Consider the following 20,595-nt stretch of genomic DNA (forward strand, 5'->3'; position numbering starts at 1 on the left):
CTTCTACTGGATCGAATCATTCGATGGGACTCGCAAAGCACTTGAATTGCTCTAGAAAAAAGAGAAGAGAAGAAGAAAGAGAGGTGGTTAAAATATATTTTCAACACATTTGCTCGTAGTTGATACTATATTTCCAATTCATGATGACTGAACTTGTTTCTGTATTCCGCGGATGTATGTCAGCTATCTGCTAAATTCCTCAGCGACATATTTTAACAGTAAATCTGATCAGTATATTGGTCACTGGTTTGCCCCATAAGCAAATGCGATCATAACCGGATAGTACAATCGTCGATTTCCTTGGGGATACAGCCTTCGGGCCGGACTTACTCGCTACACCTTCTGCACGCTGACCCAAAATAGTAACCACGTGGAGAAGGGAAGCAAGCAACGGGAGTTGGGTGGGAAATTACTGCCACTTTTCGCAGCGGCGTGGCACGCGATCGCCGAGATACCGGACTGCCGCAAATGCAACCTGCTTTTCCTACCGATTCCTGGGATCGAGAGACAGGTAGAGAAAGAGAAAGAGAGGGAGTCGGAGCATGGCGCTTCTCTGTTCATTTTCCTGATTATCTTGACGCAGCCCCACCGTTCGGGTGGTTGGTGGAAGCAAACGAAAAGTCTTAAATTTCCCCCCTGGGAAGATGGGGAGCAGGTCAGAGAAACGAGTTTGTAGTATTTATTTTGTACGGAACGGTGAATGACAGCGTTGATCCAGAAAGAAAAAAATCCCCCACGGTGGAACTGTTTTCCAGCACGGGCTTTTTCATAATCACATCGCTGGCGTATCAATCGCCCAATCGAGCGGACTAGCAATGCAATATCCAGCAGGGTTAGGAGAAGGCCCGCACCCCGGGGTGGAAAGACACGAACGATTGAACCGTCGGTACAAAATCCGGTCATGAAATAGTTCAAATAACAGTGCAACATGGTTAGCCCGGGGTGATCTGGTCTGTTCGGTCGGAAGGGAACAACGTGTACGATGGATGGGAGAGCTGTGTTTGCTGGCAAATTAATTTTTCCACCCTTTTTTGATCTTCACTTTGCTTCCCTGCTTTCTTCCATTTCCCGATCGGAGTGGGCATTGGTTTTGTGTACCAATTTTGCTACCTGATGTTTTAATTTGAGGAATTTACTCATGTTTCAATTTGAGAAACGCTAGTCAATAGATGCGAAACTACCACTAAGGATTAGCAATCGCGTTGTGAATGCTGTGTATTGCTATTGTTTTCGAAATATTTGTTCGACTCCTCTCCGACTGACGCATGGAATGACATATGCTCTCTGAGCAAAAGTAAGTGTATCGATTATGACACGATGTTATGTTAACGGAGCGATGGATCGCTGAATGGCGATGTGCATAACGATCGCTTGGCTTTGGAAACCCCAAGAGGAGCAACAGTTTCGACAGTTGAACCACCCGAAATACACGGCGCATTTGGTTGAGTTAGGTTTCACTTTTGCTATAGTTGGCATAACACTCGGAGCGGACTTTTAGGCAGAACTGATCGACCAAAAGGCAACAACGGATGCAAACTTCCTCAGTCTTTCTCTGTCTACCGTTTTTTACTTTGGCATTACATTTCAACTCTACCGCTTGTGAATTCACTCTTACTTTCTTCGCCCAATCGAACGCGGGATCAAGACGATGAACTGATTTTATTTTGTTTAATTTTTTAAACAAACAAGCCATGTGTCTGTGTTGTATCGTTTAAAAACAAATCGTTGGCTCACGAGGAAACACCAATTCAATTAATCTCACATTGTTTCTACTGAACCCTGATTCACGAAGTTTTCCTCTTGACAGATTCATCCAAGATCGACCGTCTGGTTTGAAGTTGTTTCAGCTCAGTGTTAGAAACGTTATACACGTTTCGGTGAATGTTTTCAAGCTCCTCTTGAACATTCACGCGTATTGTCACGGCCGTTGGTTGTGGCTGTGTTGTTTGGTGTTCATCTAAACCCCGTTAATTAAATATCTGCTAGTTTTACTGCTCACCCGGAACTCGTTACTAGCATTGTTTTCGATTTAACTTTTCATCGTAAGGCGCTCCTCTCGCCCGTCGCCAGCGTCTTGAATCTAATGTCATGCATGGTTTCTCTCTTCCCTTCTCCAACCACGGTTCCGGTTCCAAGTCCGGCTTGAGTTCTGTTGCGCTCTTTCCTTCGCATTTCCAGCCTCGTGGCCTTGTCGATCCTCCGGCCGGCGGGGTACTTTCCGATGACTAAGTTATTGCAACATTGCGGCCAAAAGCGCGCCGTTACGCCGTACATTCATCGAGGCTCCGCCGAGGTGAGCGATTATGACGAACTAGGACGACCGCCGGTGCCGGTGTGGGCAGGTGTAGATCCCCGAAGACGATCGTCTTGCGTTTTGCCCGCGCAACGATGCGCTATGCGTCAAAGAGAAAGTCTGAGCGCGCACGGCGAGCGTGTGGTTCAGTGTGTAGGTAGTGCTGGTAGTGGTAGAAGTCGCACACCATTCATTTCGCCATGTCCCCATCGCAGGGAGCTGGTTCGCCCCCCCCCCCCCCCCCAACAATCCTCATGCTCACCCCCGCGAAGAGTGTAGAGGTCGTTCGTGCCGCGTGAACCGGAGCTGATGCGAGTTGTTACGAAATGCAAATTCGGTGTGCGCAATTGTGAATCGCCAACTTTTGTGAGTCAACCGTGCGCAACATCGAGTGACTACCACCGCGAACATCATCAGTCAGTCGCGGGTTGGTAGGCTCCACCCCCCACCCACCATTCCATTCCGTTGTGACTTGTTGTGCATACGTAAAATTCAGTTGCTTATCTTATGTCGCGACGACGACGACGACCACTTTGGGCTTACCCTCGCCAGTGCCATTGTTATTGAGTGCGTTTGAAGCATTTGTCCCATGTATTGAACCGGATCCTCGGTAGCTGTCGGCAAACGAACGAGCACGTCGGTGAAGTTGCATTGAGGCCAACGAAATGCATTTATGGCATCATGCTGGTATGCCGGAAAATGCAGCATTGGGGCAAAGTACTGCACTCGTTGCTTAACATTTTCTTTATGGGAAAACTAACGAATTTTCACTCACTTTAAGTGATGTGCTGCCATAAAGTTTTGCTACTTTAAAGACACACTTTAAACATTTTTTCGGAAATTTTGACACTGAGATATTTCAAACTTATTTCTTGCTTTTCTTTGCTCAAATTTAGAGTTAATCAAATGAGTCAACTTGTTGATTTATAGCTGCTCTTTCCTATTTGATATTTGGTTACATGAGTAACGTTTCTACGTTGAAAGGACATTCAAAAATGCCACTTCATTTTTCTTATTACAAATTTAGTTTACTAGCTTAACAATGCTATTTTCATAAGCTGTTTCAACAAAACTGGTTCACATGTTGGTAAATAAATTTTCCGTTTGGTGTTATTTTGCGGGTCAACTGCCAACTGTGCCGTTCGTTTTGATCGCAGTGTGTATCATCAAATGAAAACTATCGCGATAAAAAAGTACCACTTCTCAACCTCAACCGACGCTTCACTCCACTTCGTGCACACATAACCATAACTTACACATTCCACCTGTGGTCAAGGAAAAGCAGGATGGAGAGCTGTGTGGAAAAACTGGTTGAAAAGAGTTCGAAATTCAGTGCCGCAGGCCACAGTACGGTATTTCACTTTTTTCCTCGTCCATTTATTTTCTCTTCCGCGCCATCTCCGCTCCGATGTTTTGCCAGCACTGGCCAGGCCGTGGCCCCAGGACGTGGAAACCTACTCCACGCCAGGCTCCACGGACAGTGACAGCGAGTGGCTGCTTGTGTACCGCTATCAGTGCTACTTATTAACGGGCAAGCTTCACCGAAAACCAGTACCAGTATTCCTGGCGAAGGTAACCACTCTGCCGGCGTCGAGTGCGATCGCGACTTTTCAGATAGTTCCACCGCCTGATCGTCCGTTTTCTAGTTCTAGCGACTGGCCCATTTCCTTCCGTGGAGCTTTCCCGGATTCGAATGAACCGGATGAAGGCCAAATCGTTTCCTGTCGGAAACTGGATTTTTCCGTGTCAACTCGAGTGACTCGATCTTGAGGTCGGTTTGCTCACGTTGTCGTTCCACTTAGTGTAGATGGACAGTTTTTCCGTAAACGTTATTAGCATACTGTGACTCAATAAATAATTGATGGACAGTAATTTAAAATTGAAAGAAAAATACACAACTGGACGATGTTTCACACGAACATTATTATTCTAAGAGTAACATGCTCAAGCAATCTTTCACATGACAAAAAAGTTTTGCTTTAACCAATACTTCTCGTATTGGACTAAGTTTTTGACAAAAATCTTGAGCTTTTCAAGACGATAAAATGTTGGGATGATGATCAATGGTTTTAATTATTTAAAAAAAAGAAGATTTTAGTAAAAAATGACGCCATCTTTCATTCCATACATGGGGCAGAAGAAAGCAGACCCAAACGGCAGTTGCAGGCAGTTTGATTAATGTAATCGTTCTTGTAGTCTATGCCAGTTCACAGTTTTGCACACTACATTAGGACAGTAGACGAGAATGGACGAAGAGACGTTTGGTTGCGATCGCGAATTCGCGCCTCCACAAGACACTTTCGCGAATACGCAACGAACCTCTACATCGACGACGTCTACATTTACTAGTGTGCAATGATGCGGGGCATCCAGGGGGGTTAGAGAGAGTTCAAGCGAACCGGAGAGGAGCGGAGTAGAAAGTTTCCTCCTGCGTCTCAGCAGTGCAGATTTGTCCGTCGGTGAAATGTAATGGATTGATATGTGTGTGAGGCATATCGTCTTACAGAGCGTTTGAAGCTAACAGTAGCTTTAGTTTTATATTATGATATGCGTAAAGTACACATTCAAAACAGTTTTATTTCCTTTGAATGCACATACAAACCCCTTAGGAAAAGGTGGAAAAAATGTGTCAAATATATAATATGAAGTGTTAAAAGTTACTCTCAAATAAAACCAGCGAACGAGCGGATGAACACCATTTATAGCGATCGCTGAGCGCGATGTGGTCTTGTCTATCCCGGGAAAAGTAAAACAGAAAGGAAAATATCCCGCAGAAGGGTATACCGTTTTGTAGTTGTAGCTGACCAGTCTGATGGAAACAACTATAAAGTGAGAAAAAGTCATTCAAAGACGTGTTGAATTATCGCTTGGAGAGGTAGAATAAAATTTTACTGACTCGATCGAGATTATTAAAAATTTTATACATTGAACATATGTGTGTTGAAATAGTTTCACATTATTTCATAGCATATTTAATACGCATCACGTGACAATCAACCGGTAACCAGTTGGGATGTCCCATTGTCGGGTCCAAAAGTTCCTCGTTTCTGGTGGTTGACCTCCGTCAATGTCAGTGGTAGCAATGTCGGACCGGGTTACTACCAGTTGCTTGGCTGGTGCCGAGTGAGGTTAAAATTTATTACTCCTCTCTTTTCACTGCTCGTTTACTATTTCCTCTGTTTTTTAGCCGCAGAAACCCACAATCGTAAACGGAAAAGAAATGGTTTGATAGGAAAAAAAAACCATCATGTTGAAAAAGTTGCGCGAGCGAAAGGAACTTGCCATCCTCATAAGTTATGCGATGCGAAGAGAGAAATAAAAACAACACTGAAACTGTCGGCTTGTTTTCACAATCTCACCGTAGTTGATTATCTTCCCTGAGTTAGAGGAAGAAAGGTTGAACTTTTCTTTGGCGAAGAGATGAGTAGAAAGGGTGTCCCGTTCGTAATAAAAAAGCGCACCCTCAAACTCACACACCGCGGGGCCACAGTTCGTACGCACATTCGAGCGATGGGGTTGCTCGTCCAGCATCGTTTCCCCGAGCTGAAGGCGGTTCATTTACTGACCTACAAAATGAAAGCATTTCTCCCCGACGCCGGCGGGCTTAGCAATCGACGCCACTCTGCTGCTACAGACTCCAACGTACCTGTTCTTTTAAATAAATGATCCTTTGCTCCACGGCATCTTCCACCATCCAGCGAATGTGATGCGAGCAGACGGGATGCGTCTGACTGTCGTGCCTTGGCCACGCGGCTGTGTGTGTGTGTGTATGCTGATATATGGTGAAACGAGAAAGAACGAGGGATGGTCGTTCAAATTCCAAGCTTTCTGCGACCGTAAGTCGCGTAGAGCGACACCCGTTCGGTGGTGTGCGCAGCGGTCGCGTTTCACTTTTACTTCCAGATTCTTTTCACTCGACCCCTTCTGCCGGATCTTCTCGTACGTCTCCCACTTTACACCTTCACTAAAGCCCTATGGATGTTTCCTTTTCGTTTCATGCGCTTGCTTTGGAATTTCTGTACGAAAGACTTGCGCTGGAATCAAGAGACGAACCTTTTCTTGTATGCCGATTTTAAGAACGATTTGTACACGATATTTTCTTCTTATTTAAAATCAGGCAGAGGGATCTTTCAATTTTTCTAACTTTTAAGGTTTGAGCCATTCACAATACAAACAATACAATTTCTAATAACTTCGTTGAAACACTCTCAACACTTGCAACATTCTTTTTATAATCTGTAATAGAAAGGAGGTTTTCACATCACTTGAAATCATTTCCAGTAAATGCTGTTAGTTTATCAATTTCTAAATTTATGAAATAAACTAACAGCAAATTTTTATCTAAAAAACTATGAGAATATATTTGTAAAATTTGTTGCTATGACATTTCATTCATTCCCGTTCACCATGCCTAGCGCGGCCACTTTTTCTTTTTCGTCACTCGTCTGTCACTTCTGTTACCATACCGCATCCGATTCGATTTCACTTCCACCGGTCCAACCGGGGGTCTTATCGGGTGCTGCGGCGTCAAATACCGAACGGCCACGCACCCTCGAGTTTCACCGACTTTTCCCAACCAACCCTACCGCAAGCCAGTGCGCTTTCCCTTCCATCGGCGCCCACACCAGGCCGGCTTTTCCGATCACTCGTCGGCATTCACTCACAACCTGACACGTCTTCTACTGCTCCAAAGCTCTGCGCACGTTCTTCATTCCCCTAGCTGGCCGGATGGAACGCCATGATCGGATGCTTTCTATCCATCGGTGTGCCAGCTCTCTCACTCCACTTGATTTGTCATGGCCGACTGCTTACACTGCACTTTCTTGCTCACCCCGCTCGGTTTTCTACACTGCACTTCTTTTCACATTTTCCTTTCTCCAGCGGTGTCTACACTGCGAATGCGCCACGAATTTCTTTTCCGCGGCCAGTTGAACGTGTGTTGCTGCACCTCCGAGCGACAAAGGCCTCGGACGAGAGGTCCTAACCACTCACACAAACGCCCGCAAGTCACAATCTCTTGCCAGCATCACAAACAATTCGATTAGTTGTAGCCTCTTAAGATGCTGCTCGTGTGTTTGTGTGCAGCGTTGTTGTGTGCTGCCTTCTTGATCGGTTTTCTTCTCAGTGGCACAGCGTTGCGCGTCTGCACATACAACTACACCACCTTTCGGGTTCCTCACCTCTCTCGATGGCTGCTCGAAAAATAAAAGCGACTGCTCGACCCGTGGAACGGTTCCCACTTTACGTCCGACGACGATCGACTGTTCCGTTCGGATACCAAAACTCAACTGATGGTGGTGTTCCGTGGACCCCCCGGTTCGGTCTTGAGGCTTCGTCATTACGCTTTCCACGATGGGCAAGGTCTCTTTCTTTTCTTATTCTCTCTTTCGGTGGAGCATTTTCTTATGCTTCTCGCGATCCACATATGTTTACTCGCGATCTTTCTCACGGTGTAATAGTTTTCTTTCTCTTTGGATGTTTTCCGTACCAGGATATGGACGGGAAGACAGGTTGAAGTTGTAATGGAGCGTAATGCATGTGGAGTCATGTGAGCAACGTATTTCTTACCCTTTTTTCCAGAACAACGAGTTGTTGCTTCCTGCTCGATTCTCCACTGCTCTCTGTAGGTCCAGCATTTTGAAAGGCGATTACCTTTGAATGATTGATCGAAGGGAAAGTGTAGAAGATTGCCTGGTTGGGCTACTCAAACGAAAATATTTGCTATTGAACAATCGATTGATTGAGCAGCTTGTTGATGGTGCGTAATCTAACGGTTTTATAACTGTTAGAAATAAGGTTTCTTTAAAAAAAAGTGTTTTTTATAACTAACAGAATCGCTTTTCCTTGTACATATGCAAAGTTTCGGCTCTTAACGTGTTTCAAATAATCAAATTGGTAAATTGGTAGGCTTGTTGCATCTGGAACCAATCAAATATACAGGACTATTTTTTGTTATCACTCTTGTATTGTTAAAACATTTTTTTTCCATTTCGATTAACGAGGTTAAATGACAATATGACAAGCAGAATATATTTTAAAAAATCGTCGATTTTTTTCAAAAATCGTCTCACCTTTTGCATCATTCTGTGCTACAGCAGAGTTTGGCTGTTTGGCGGTTCTTTTCGCTCTCATGAGATTTAAATGTGGCTGCAAAATTCAATAACTACCAATTAGAAGAGCTGTGAAAGGTAGAATTCGCCTTCTCATGTGAAAGAAGGCATTCTTCTTTAATTTGACCAGCGGTTATCTCATTGGTAAGAACCTCCGTTATTCGATGTGTAGGAATACAAACCACCGCAAGTTAAGGCCATGAAAAATTTTTAAAATGCCAAATGCGATGCAATCATTTTAAATTTTCAAACATAGATTTTTATTTGGAGTCTCATAAAACTATTGACCGTTGTATTAGAATACGTTAGCTGGATTTAAAGGGCGCATTACGGCACTACTCACTTCGAATTATGCTATGCTATTATGCATTACCCAACCGTACAACTGATTAGCCTCTACTGAGCTGCGGTATGGTTACAATCTTCGATTGAAAGATCCCAAAAAGGGCTGCCAAAGGGATTGATAATGCTCTTTGATTGCAACTAGTCATTCAAGAAGACCACAAAAGTGCGTGTTATGTTATGGCAATTGGGTAAAAAGGTCAGGTAACCCGCTGGTGTGTTGGATTCAATTTTCCGTTATCTGCGTATAAGCTTGTGGAGTATCTGTATGGTCAGAAGAGGATCAGGCGGACTGTGTTGTTCTGCAGAGGCTACTACATCAAACCGATTCCAAACAAGTTCCCACATTGCATTCTGGCCTCAAAGTTGAGTATGCTCTTATGTTGAATGGCAAAAAACCTATTTTGAAGTATTTGTTCAATGGAGCTCGATTCATTTTACTCTCTTCAACCTTTTCGTATCAATGAGGAATTGAGGTAACAGCAACTGTATCTACGACTGCTTGGTATGTTTGTATGGTTGGTCAAAAAATAGTTCGGTTTGGGATTTAGAGATGGTTTCCGTTTGATGTTCCGCCTATGCCTTTACTACATAGTTTTCAATTCACACGTATGTCTAAATCACACCTCAAATGTTTTGTAGGTTGAACTATTATCGAATTAAAGTTGTCTTCAGTCGATTACGTATGCGTTGCTGAGTATCGACATTTTTTACGATCTTTAAAACTAGTACCAAAGGTACACGTATTACATTATGTATAGTTATCAAATCTTATGATCGAGATGTTTGTTAAAAAAATGTGAACACATAGAAAAAATGTAACATACTGACGACAATCCTTCCTAGGGTAGCTCGTCGTTATATCCGCCAATTGTTTGAATGGGAAATGGTTCGTAGGAGTGAAACGGAAGTTCAACCAAGCCCAACACTCTCACATTGGCCATGTGATGATTTCCAATTGCAAGTGTGTATTCCGTGCTGGTCGTACGGAAAACAAATGAACAATGTTCCGCACAATTGTCATCATTTGGACCGTGAGTCTAAATAATTTAATTGAGTTCGGTAACATCAGGTTTTTAGTTGAGTTTCAAGTTTCCGCACTTGTGTGTGCAAATGCACAGTGCACTATGAAGGATCCTTAAACAATTTAATTAATGGATGTTTTAAAATTGCCAAATCAATATTAAACTTCCGTGATAAGGGCGTCAATGGGGCAGAAATTAAAAACTTTGTAATCTGTCTTGGTGCCTTTGCAAAAGGCTTGATGATGGAAAAGAGAGCTTTCACTCTATGGCGGAAATAATTTGTTGCATTTTCCACCCTATTTCCACCCTTCTACTTATATGCTGCGCCGGTTGTGCTTTGTTTTCGGTTAATTTTGATTATTACAGAGGAAACGAAGAGAGGAAGAGGAGGGAGGGGTGCTGTGAGAAGAACTGGTTGGTCGCTAATTTTAAAGTTCCCGCCATTAAATTAGTGCCCGGGTTTGGACTGTTTTCGATTTCGGACATACGCATTATTTTCTCCTCTTTCCCTTTCTGTCTTAGTCGATTTTCTGCGTTGATCTCTGTCGATCTCTGCACGGGGGGTTTTCATCCGAATCTCGCTTGGATTGCTCTGAATGAAAGAGAAATGGCCCTAATGATGGCGAGTTGTCGCATTAAATTTGGGCCAATATTTATATATTTTTTGGATGAAATATTTTCCATCAGCAAGCCAGTGTCGGCATTGGCACGCTCTGTTTCGTGCTGATATATCCCGTGATATAGCCTCGTTGGTGATGGCGGGACCTAGCGTACCGGAAACCATTGCACTTTCTTTCAGTGCAGTAGAGGTTTCTGTTAAAACTGAGTAGAAAACGAAACTCACGAGAGTTGGACGAGAGCGATTTTGTTAGTCGATTAATACAGGAAGATATATAGAGAAATGCGTCATATGATTGCAAAGTTTTCCCTACGATGTCTTGGCTTGCACAGTTTTCCCTTTTAAATAACTCTTCCATTCCCACACGGTCATAGTATAAAAGTAAACCATAAGTACTCAGTCAACTGGCGATGGTGGTGAAGGTATTTTCGATAGTTAGTGAAAGCTCGGCGCTGGTCATCGGTAGGTTTTATGAGATTTTAGCGATAAGGTGTCAATTGGAACATTAAATTGATTTTTTCCATTGTTCATTCCTTTGCGTTGGAAGGAAGTTTTGGGATCTGCACATGTGCTTTGCGTGACCTATTTAAGTGAGACCAGTTTTTGAATTTTACTGAGGATAAAAAGTAAACCGAAAGACCCCTACCTCAACCCCATAATGCTTAACAAACTGATAATTCTCTTCAATATGGAATTCAAACGACTCTACAGCGTTTGAGGTAGCTTCTTTTTTCAGACTTTTTGTTATTTAAGCTTTAATTGGTTTCAGCAGCGTTCTTCTGAATGAAGCAATCATACGCTAGCTCCTACCGAAAATTTCGCCGCGTTCTGCATCGTCGACACTTTCCACTCTGCATCGTCCATTATATATAGGTCATGCAGGTTTCTTTCGCCCTATCGGCTTCGTTCAACAGCGTGCAGCTGTGGATCACTCGTGACGTCTGCGTCACCGTCATCAGACGTGTTAACCAGATCTCTTTCCAAGCGTGCCCAACCGATCCGAGCCGCAGCCGTCGTGGACCGAATATCGAAATCAAAATTCCGGCATCCGAAGGCCAGCCAACGTCCGATGACAGATCGATGCGCGATGGACGAAACGCGAAACGGGGAGCAGGCAGACATCTTACCGTGTGGCAAAGAATTGAATGTCGTCAAACGGCTGACGGAGTGGCTTTTAGATAATTTCTTCGCGGCGTACGTGATTTGCAAACAACAACGGCGTGGCGCGACAAATGTCCGGAGCGAAAGCTTTGAAGAAGCAAGGTGTGGTGGTTTTTGGCATGTTGATTTGACACCGAGAGTAGGCCACTTGCTTGTTAAGAATTCGCCACCAGTAGTAACGCGAACTGTATTTGTAAACGGTATACACTATGCCGTTAACTATCAGTTCTGCTTTTTTCTATTCTACGCTGTTCTGCTACGATCAGTTAAAAATATATTGGAATGAGCTACGAACTGATTGACGAGTCATCAGTTTAGCATGAGCTTGGTAAAAGTATTCACGATTTCGAAGTAGTACCTACGTCCTAGGGTTTTTACTGAAAGTCCCATTTATTCATATCTCTCCGAAGAGATGATGATTTTTAAACTTTACGACGAGGTAGTTTATGTGTGTGCGTTTGTGCCATTATTTTCTATTATTGAGATTATCATTATAGCCAAGGAGATGCTCAACGTTAGCCCAAGAGTAAAGAAGATAGAGGAATATACAATCATAAGCACCAATTACCTTAAGGGTATGTTTCCGAGGTGTATAATTATATAGGAAAAGACCGGCCGCACCTCTAATAATTTCCAAATGTAGGTTATGAAGGAAAACGTAACTCATAACACCAAATGTGTTGGTTCAAAATGCGATTCCAAGTTGAACATTTGTTAGCTGGGGTTTTGATTTTTAACCATCACGTTTAATAGAGGGCAAACAGTGTACTTTCCTATGCATTATCCAACAGGTCACTCGTTCAATCTTACCATCCAGCGATTGTGAAACCGTATCAAGCATTCGATGTTACATCATTCACCACATGTTAGCTACAAGTTATCAACTATAAATAAAATTGATCTCGACATTATTTTCCAAATGACGAAGTCCTCAAATATGAACAAAGAAATATAATATAGCATTCGCTAGAAGTATTCTTATAATTTTATTGATTTTTTGTCTCAAATATATATATATATCCATTCTCTAGAAAGTTTACATCAGTTTTGTTTGTTTCACTAAAAACTAAAAAGATAAAAGCGTTCTGGTTTTTCATTCATAGTCACATTTCAAATTATATTAAATTTCTTCCCCAGGTTTCATACACCCCGTATCTTATACGGTTCGATTTGGCAAATTGTATCGTTTAGTTTACTCCTTTGCTCGGCTTCATTAGTTTGATTTAACTTAACTTATTTCAGACCTACGCTATTAAAGGTGGTCAAACAAGTTTAACTGTGAAGGTTCATGAAAGATTCTATGACATTAATTCTTTTTGGTAGATAGTAGGGCAGTTTGGTATTTTACCCAACGAATCGACAGACTTTCTACTAATATGTATCTACCATGTCATCCCTTAGAAACAATTGTTTAGACATAATTGATAAAATCATTCGCTTTGTCGATTGAATCGCGTTCGATTGTGTACGAATAATGTGTTTATTTATAGTGTACTGGTAGAATTGTATTGTTTCAGATAGTTGTTTTTCAGTAACGTCGAATAAGAGATTGCCTTCCAAATATCTATTTATTTTCAAATTCAATAATCTTTGTCTACAAGACAACTATCCACAGTAATACAATCACACGATTATGTCTACTTACGCGTATTTAGACTTATTAGTTACGCGATAGTTTGATTCGTTCGTTCGAGCATCACGTGAGAAAGGATAGTTTCCTCATATGAAATACGTGAAGATGTCAGCCGAGAATATATAAGCCGCCATTGTGGGGATATAATTGACAGATCTCTTCATTATAGTATATGTATACGCAGAAAATAAATGAAACGACGGTTTCGTTCCTAAGTTTGGATTTTACTTTTCAATACAGCATAGTTTAGAGCTTTCTGTTTTCTTCTTTGTTTCCTTCTAATCGCGTTAAATAGAACCTTGAATTTTCGTTTCATCGTTACGGCGATTTGCTCCGTTATTTAAGTACTTCGACAACCACTCAATTGGCGCATGATTGATTGCCTTTAGGCCGCAGTATGATGCTCAGTGCATTTAGCATTTAGTTGCTCTGGAAAAATAAACTCGTCGTCAGTTCACTTTATTGATATTGTTCTCCTTTGTTCCCCCTTGTATTTTAGCATAACATTTCATGAACTTTTGTCTAGATTTAATATAAGCCGCTTTTGTCAAACATCAAGAGGATTGCGAAGCTGGGATTGTATTCAAATCTTTTCAAAACGCACGCGATGCGATGTTTGAAGTGAACATAACGTTTGGTAGAAATTTGTAGTTGATGTTTTTTTACAACTTAAAAAAATGATGTGGTTTAAATTTGCTAACAATTAACACAAAGCTCTCACTTGTCGAAGAACTATTTCATATCAGCTATTTTTAAGCATTTTCGAAAAACATTGAAAAGTAGCTCATGGTGCCAAGCTTAGTCATTGTTTTTATCTGATTCTTATTTCTGTTTTAAACGTAACATTCCATGTGCAGTTTGTTTGGTATACGTTAAAGCTTGAGTATTGTGTTGAATAATCTTGTCTAGGGCTGCAATTGGCTCATTTTGGAACCTACAGCTTCGTAACATCCATGATATGAGAAGATTCATTAGTATTAATTGGTCAAAAAACTGGTGCTAGGTCACACAAGAATAGAAAATCTACGCGTGCGCGGAAGATATCGTAGTTGTGCGCTAGCGAGAATATTTAAACGTGGTAAGGACTAATTTTCTACTTGGATTATACGGAAACCATTTTATTTTTCCAAAGGAAATTCAGAAACACTGCTCTAGTTTGTCTCGCTACGAGATGGCATGTGGCGCAGTTTGAATGTCCATAACTCGATATAACCTTCCAGTTGATCAGCTCTGGATTCTAAAGATCAAGGAAAAATCATAAGGATCATAAATGGGGCATTCGTGCCACAATTTTCGCCTTATAATGGAGCTATCCGGAAGCAGGGGAATCGGGGCCAGCATCCAGAAGAAAAAAGTCAACATCAAAACTACACGGGAGCAGTTTGGGTTTTGATGCATGCCCGGCACACACTCACACTGAATGATCACATCTTTCTATAGAGTATAAACTGTTCTCTCCATGAAAAGCATCGGAAACATCAAATTTTCGATAAATTCTACACGATAGCACGTCATTTCGGCACGTCCGTAAATATGCTCTAACATGTGTATACTTTTGTATATGTATATAATGTTGTATATATGCTTCATATCTGTATATATGTAAAGAGATTCGGTGCCTTAAGCAGTAAGGTTAAATTTCTTCAAACAGTGCATTTGACCGTCGGAGTTGGAGTTCAATAGTAGATAAGTTGTCTGCATTGTAACAGTCCAAACTCTTACGGCAATATCCTTTTGCGTTGCTTCTGTAAAGATTGTATATACCGATGTGCATATACGATGTGTTTATAAGTGGCGTGTTCACAAGATAGTGCTTTTCATGCTTTTATTTTCATATACCAGTCTTTCCTGCGATCGCTTTGCGCAGAGTAGTGTAATGCACGCTTCTTATCTATAGGGCATAGATGTTGGGTTTGGGTTTGCTTGATGGATTTAGTTTACGTTTTGCAAAGTGTAGCTCACGCCTTTTGTCGCACGCCTCAACTGTTACATGTTATCATTTGAAGTAGTTAGGTCTGATTAGTTCATTTCGAGACTTCTAAAGATCGCCATGCGGAATCAGTTGTGCATTAACTCGTCTCCCTGGATCCAGCTACCATGGTTTTTCCTGGTATGCTGGTCTTTGTCTACTAGTTTTACTCTAATGTGGTCAACATTTTCTAACTCGGTGGGAAAACGTTCAACGTAGGCGACAATGCCACAAAAGTCTGCAGGCGCACGGGCGCAAGCACAGAACCCAATCATTTAGCACAATAATGCAATACATATTTAATAATTTCCATCATTTTTTATACTGATACCAATGCACGGAGATACGGGCCTATTTCTGTTTCCTGTAGTTAGAGAGTGTATTGAGGTGATGGTGGGTGAGTGTTGATAAATTCTCTTTTTTTCTGACAACATTTTGGTTAATAAAAATCGCTCGTACACAAAACATAACCGCTAACCACTGCTTGCACTGAGCGTTTCTCCAATTGTTGGATTTTGCGCTGCTTATTTACAGCACGTGCAAATTTTCACAGCTTTTCGATTTGGTGATGTCTGTGAGACAGATCTTGTGGAGGATTTCCTTGGCGATATGCAGCGACATTTGGGTGCGCGAGTTTCGCAAATTGGTGGCGCTGGCACGCTTCTCTCTTTGCTCTTTGAGGCGAATCTGCGAAAGATGTAAATGTTTCAGGAAGCATTAAGAAATAATAATCATTTTCGTGACTACGCTGTTTAATGACAGCACATTGCGCTAATATACCTGTTTGAGTACGCCAACCAAAAGTTCGTCGACATTGTGTTGAATTCCGCTCGACGTTTCGATGAATTTTGCCTCCCGTGACGTCGCAAGTTGCTTTCCTTCTGTCAGGTTTCACCCGTCGATTTAAGGACGATGATGAATCCCGTATCATTTCGTTCAGCGCGTGTGTGTTTGCCAGTTGCAAGTGCGTGTATCCAGAAAGAAGTTCGATAAGTTGTATTTCATGAATTTGGGTTGCAGAGCATGCCAACTTTTTCCAAGTTCTTACCTGCCGTCGTTATGACTCGAGCTCTAGCCAGGTCGGATTTGTTGGCCGCGATGATGACCGCCTTTTCCTTGGTGTAGTGTTCGGACCAGAGATAGTTGAGGATCTCCTCCGCAACCCGGAACGAGTTTCGGTCGACGATGGAGTAGACGACCACGCAAGCGTGCGGTTCGTATGTAGACAGAGAGTTTTCCACCTGTGGAATGCGGAAACCGTATTATATGTTTGTTTTCTGATTCTGTACGATTGCAAGCTACGAAATGCGTCCGTAATGATGTCGCCAAATGCAACAAATCGTACAAATCGATCTGCGGGCAAAGGAAATCTGTCACGTGCTCCAAACCACGAACGGTATAGTATAAGCCTTTCCTTTTATAATGGCGTTTGTAACACGGATTGAAGAGCATGAATTTTCTGAATGTGAATTTATCTCATTAGGACTTTATGGCCAAAGTTATTCTTTAGTATAAACGGATGTTTCTAGAATTCCAATGATTTTACCGATTGAGTTACGCAATTGCGTTATCTAGTCATTTTACTTACACTCATCTCCACGTTCGGATGGTCGATGAATATCATCTCCGACTCTTCGCCGTCCAGCAGCACGCTAACGGTCTTCTCGCCAAACTCATCATCTTTCCGATCGTTTGTTCGGACCGTTTTGTACCCGAAATTCGAGGCGCGTCGCCGTTCCAAAGGGGAAAGGGAAGAGAATAGTAGAGAGGAAAAAGAAAAGCGAAAGAACGAATCGATTCAAAGCTCATCTCACTCCTCTGATTCTGATAATTATGTTTTACAACCCCAGGTCCGATCTCCTTCGGTTGCTCTGGCGAGGAGTTAGCATGATGCGATATTTTTTTTTGTTTGCTGCTTGTGCTCCTCTTGGGTATCAAATTTAATCACATAGCCTCCCCACCACCACCACCACCACCATCATCATCATCATCATCGTCGGAAAAACGGTTAGTTCTGCGTGGCCGTTACGTCTCCAATTACGTTCTGGGAAATTCTACTCTTTAATTTACTCTCGTCCAACCTATATTCCTTGTTTCCGTATTCCCAGGCAGGTTTACTTAATTTGTCAAAATAAATCGATGATTTGTTTTAGTGAAGATTATGTTTTTTCCGGTAATATGTTCTTGTTTTTTTGTTTTAAATTTGTATTTGTATTACATTAAATTGTATCATTCTTATTCAGCGCACAAAAAGTCCAGTTTCGATGCAATAATAGGTAACAATTGCATCATTCGCATAATGGTATGAAACATCCATGGCAACTAGTAGTATACATTGTATGTGCTGCGTTGGAAACATAGAGATATTCTACCTTTTCTCCATAGAGCCACAAAACCCTACTGCACGGGTTGGGCCATTTTTCAATTAAGAGTAAAGGTTCGCTTTATAGTCGAGCTTTTCCCAACCCACCGGATCCCGTTCTACAGGTTTGCGTCCATTTTCACTACTTACCAAGACTTGCATCGTACGTGTGCATATACTCGGAGGTCATAAATTGCGAAACCAGGGCCGTTTTACCGACGCCAGAGTCGCCCAACATCACCACGCGGTACCTGAGCAGGAAGAAAGAAATTTTAAGCTGTCCGACCGAGATTTGTTTCCTTTTTTTTTGTGGGCAGAGCCCCCGTTTAATTACCTCGTGGCAATCGGTTCGCTTTCGTCGTCGTCGTCGCCGTGCGAGGAAGGCAATGAGTCCACGGTGGCGTAACCTCCGCCGCAGCACGATCCTTCGAAGGGTGACCTTTCGCTAGCCCTGGATCAAGAATAACCATTGACAACTTGTCGTTCTGCCGGCTGCTTCAGTCTACTCACCGACTAGCCGTCGAGTTGACACTCGTGTTACTCTTGGACCTCCGCGAGATGATTGAATCGCCGCAGTTGACCACAGTTCCTTTGCTGATAGAAAAGTGCCGCAATCGGTAGAGATCGTCGCTCTGGCGTGGATTGTACGGGCGCTCCGGAAGCGAGCAGACACGTGGTCTCGCGTGGTCAGGCACGGGAAGCTCGAGAAAGTTGGAGGTCCTCCTCTGGCGACCCCGAGCCGACGCTTGAAAGGCCAGCGGGCCAATGTCTTCGTTGGAAAAGACAGACGTGTTCGAGGCGGCACTTTTGATCGAGTCGCGCGAACCCTTCCGGCTCGCTAGCAACGCCAGTCCGCCCTTGTGACTGCTCCGGCGACGTCCCTGACGTCCTCCCATGGAGCACCCACCCATCATGGCCGGTTCGCTGGTAAGGTCGCTGGTCGATTTGCGGCATGCCAGCGACACGACACTGTCCGAGCAGGTGCGATCCAGAGTCGAGTGGGAGTTTCGGAGAACCTGCAATAATGGCATGAGAGGAAAACGGGATGCTGGAGGTGATGCTCTAAGTTCTTACCTGATATCCCGGATTAGAAGTTATGTTGATGGTTTCACTGTTGAGTTGCCGGCGGGAGTGCCGGGGAGAATGCGACGGAGACTTGACTCTGGCGGTGGTGGAACTGTGTCTCGGAGAGCTGCTGCTCCCCATCGATCCATCGAGTATGGACTCGCTGCAGAAAGCATATAGGATATGAGATCGTTAATACTGTGAAACAGCGGACACCGGCAAAGCCTTCATACTTTTCCAACGAGTTGTCCGGAGTTTTGCTCGGATACATGCGCTTCTTCTTGCGGTCGATGTCGTGCGTGTCGATGGATATGCTGTTGGAGAAGTCTTCCTTCGAGACGGAAGGATAGCAGAACTCGAACCGTTTGCCTGCAACGAGACAGAGCCAATCAGGACAGGGACACACACACACGCGCTAGTACAGCGAGAATGGCCCTACGTTCGAATCTCGGACTGATGGCTCCGTAGTCAATCTCCACCGTAGACGGCGTGGTGACAGATGTCTGCGTTGGGCAGTACTCGAACACGTCCCCAACGCTCGAGTCATCTTCGGTAGTTTTGATGATTTTCGGACTGGCTGGCAGCGAGGCGCGTTTGGTCGTGCTTGGCCACGAGTCGGCGTGCGTCTTCTTCAGGTCACGTGGATTTCGAAGGCCGTGACCATTGGGGGTGGGTTTCCGCGGTTTGCCATCTTCCATCATTGTATTGCGGCTGCGGACACGCGTCACGGGACAGCTTTCAAGCTCGTGCTAACTGGATGGCGTTTTGTCGGTGGCGTACTTTCGAGGTTACATTTTTGGAACTTTCGCTGGTTGCGGGAATGGAGGTCACTGTTTGAAGTGTATTTCTTTTTGTCACTTCTCTCGAGCCAATCACTACCAGATCATCCCGTCGGGTATAGTCGACATTGTTTAGACCTGTTTAAAATGTTTCCACCTGCCCAATTATTAACTTATTATCCATGAATGTTTTAACGTTTCAACCAAACCTTCAAAAAGTTTAAAAAACATCATAGTTTAAAAGTTTCAAACATCAGGCGTTCTAAAAGAAAATTAATAATAATAGTAACTGTTACATAACATTTATTCCGACTAAAGTTAAGAGCTCCGATTTTAGCTTATCTGTTGCCAATAAATAAAAAAACTAAGCCTCTATCTCATGGAAATGACTCAAAAGTGGCTCATTAGTCGTAACTACTTTCATTCATGATTCAACAACGCCATTCCTCTCGCTGCATTTCTCATGAACTAAGGGGGTATTCGATTTAATCACTTAGCAATGCTGGGTAGGACGAACGCCAACGGTGGCTGTCGAGGAAACTGTAAAGCATGAGTGAAACTGGATACGTTTAATGGGCGTTGGGGGTCGATGGAGAAGGTGTTGAACTTTGTGGATGGCCCGAGATGACCGGTGAAAATGTGAACCTTTCAGGCTGTCATGTTTAATATATTCGCTAACTTATTGGTTTGAGGTGTAGATCCACAGAATGGACTGTTCAGCGATGAATGACCAGAGTTCCAGCGTCAGAATCTCAGCGACCTCAAGGAATGACAAACTCAGGAACAGATGGAGAAAAAAAAACATTCATCAATGATCGCGCGAGCAATCCGATAATCACGCAAAAAGGTGTCTGCCGGATGCGCTCGATGATGTACGGCCGTCCAGCATTATATTGAGCCATCCTTGGATCGGCTGGAGTGAGAAAATAATAGCAAATTTTGTCCGGTCGGTCACTTAAACGTGAAGGGCTACATGGGGCGCTCGAATTGCTGTAAATCACACGCTTGGTGCAGCACGAATCTTCGCCAAATCCTTTTTCCGCCGTGGTAGGTTGATGTGCTCGCGCCGATGCGACAGGTCTCCACTTGGGCCGAACCTATTCCAACCGATTTCGTCGACAGGAGCGCAGATAAATCTCCATTAATGCAGCATGGATTTGGTCCGAAAAAGGTATTGCATGGCGTTTTGTTTCCACCCCAGGGGAAGGTCCTCTTCGGGTTTGAGCTCGGGCTAAGA

At 43.2% G+C, this 20,595-nt stretch overlaps 1 protein-coding gene across 1 annotated transcript; it reads right to left on the bottom strand.

Annotated features, from left to right (window-relative positions):
* Positions 1 to 15,615: 15,615 nt before the first annotated feature.
* LOC131281389 (uncharacterized) lies at positions 15,616 to 19,277 on the bottom strand. Its single transcript, XM_058310717.1, has 10 exons — positions 19,019 to 19,277; positions 18,813 to 18,948; positions 18,589 to 18,742; positions 18,025 to 18,530; positions 17,849 to 17,965; positions 17,667 to 17,765; positions 16,741 to 16,843; positions 16,201 to 16,393; positions 15,933 to 16,033; positions 15,616 to 15,839 (listed from the first exon to the last, which is right to left on the bottom strand). The coding sequence occupies exons 1-10, from the start codon at positions 19,275 to 19,277 to the stop codon at positions 15,681 to 15,683; spliced, it is 1,827 nt and encodes a 608-aa protein (XP_058166700.1). The 3' UTR covers positions 15,616 to 15,680.
* Between the last annotated feature and the right edge of the window lie 1,318 nt (positions 19,278 to 20,595).

The sequence above is a fragment of the Anopheles ziemanni genome, chromosome 2, assembly GCF_943734765.1.
Source record: "Anopheles ziemanni chromosome 2, idAnoZiCoDA_A2_x.2, whole genome shotgun sequence".
Classification (NCBI taxonomy): domain Eukaryota; kingdom Metazoa; phylum Arthropoda; class Insecta; order Diptera; family Culicidae; genus Anopheles; species Anopheles ziemanni.

What these genes read in the sequence shown, in the direction of transcription:
- LOC131281389 (XM_058310717.1), bottom strand. Translation starts at nt 19,277, where the DNA reads ATGGAAGATGGCAAACCGCGGAAACCCACCCCCAATGGTCACGGCCTT. An exon ending in ATCCGAACGTGGAGATGAGT is followed by an intron (nt 16,394 to 16,740) that starts GTAAGTAAAATG and finishes CGCATTCCACAG; the next exon opens with GTGGAAAACTCTCTGTCTAC. An exon ending in TCGAGTCATAACGACGGCAG is followed by an intron (nt 16,034 to 16,200) that starts GTAAGAACTTGG and finishes GAAACCTGACAG; the next exon opens with AAGGAAAGCAACTTGCGACG.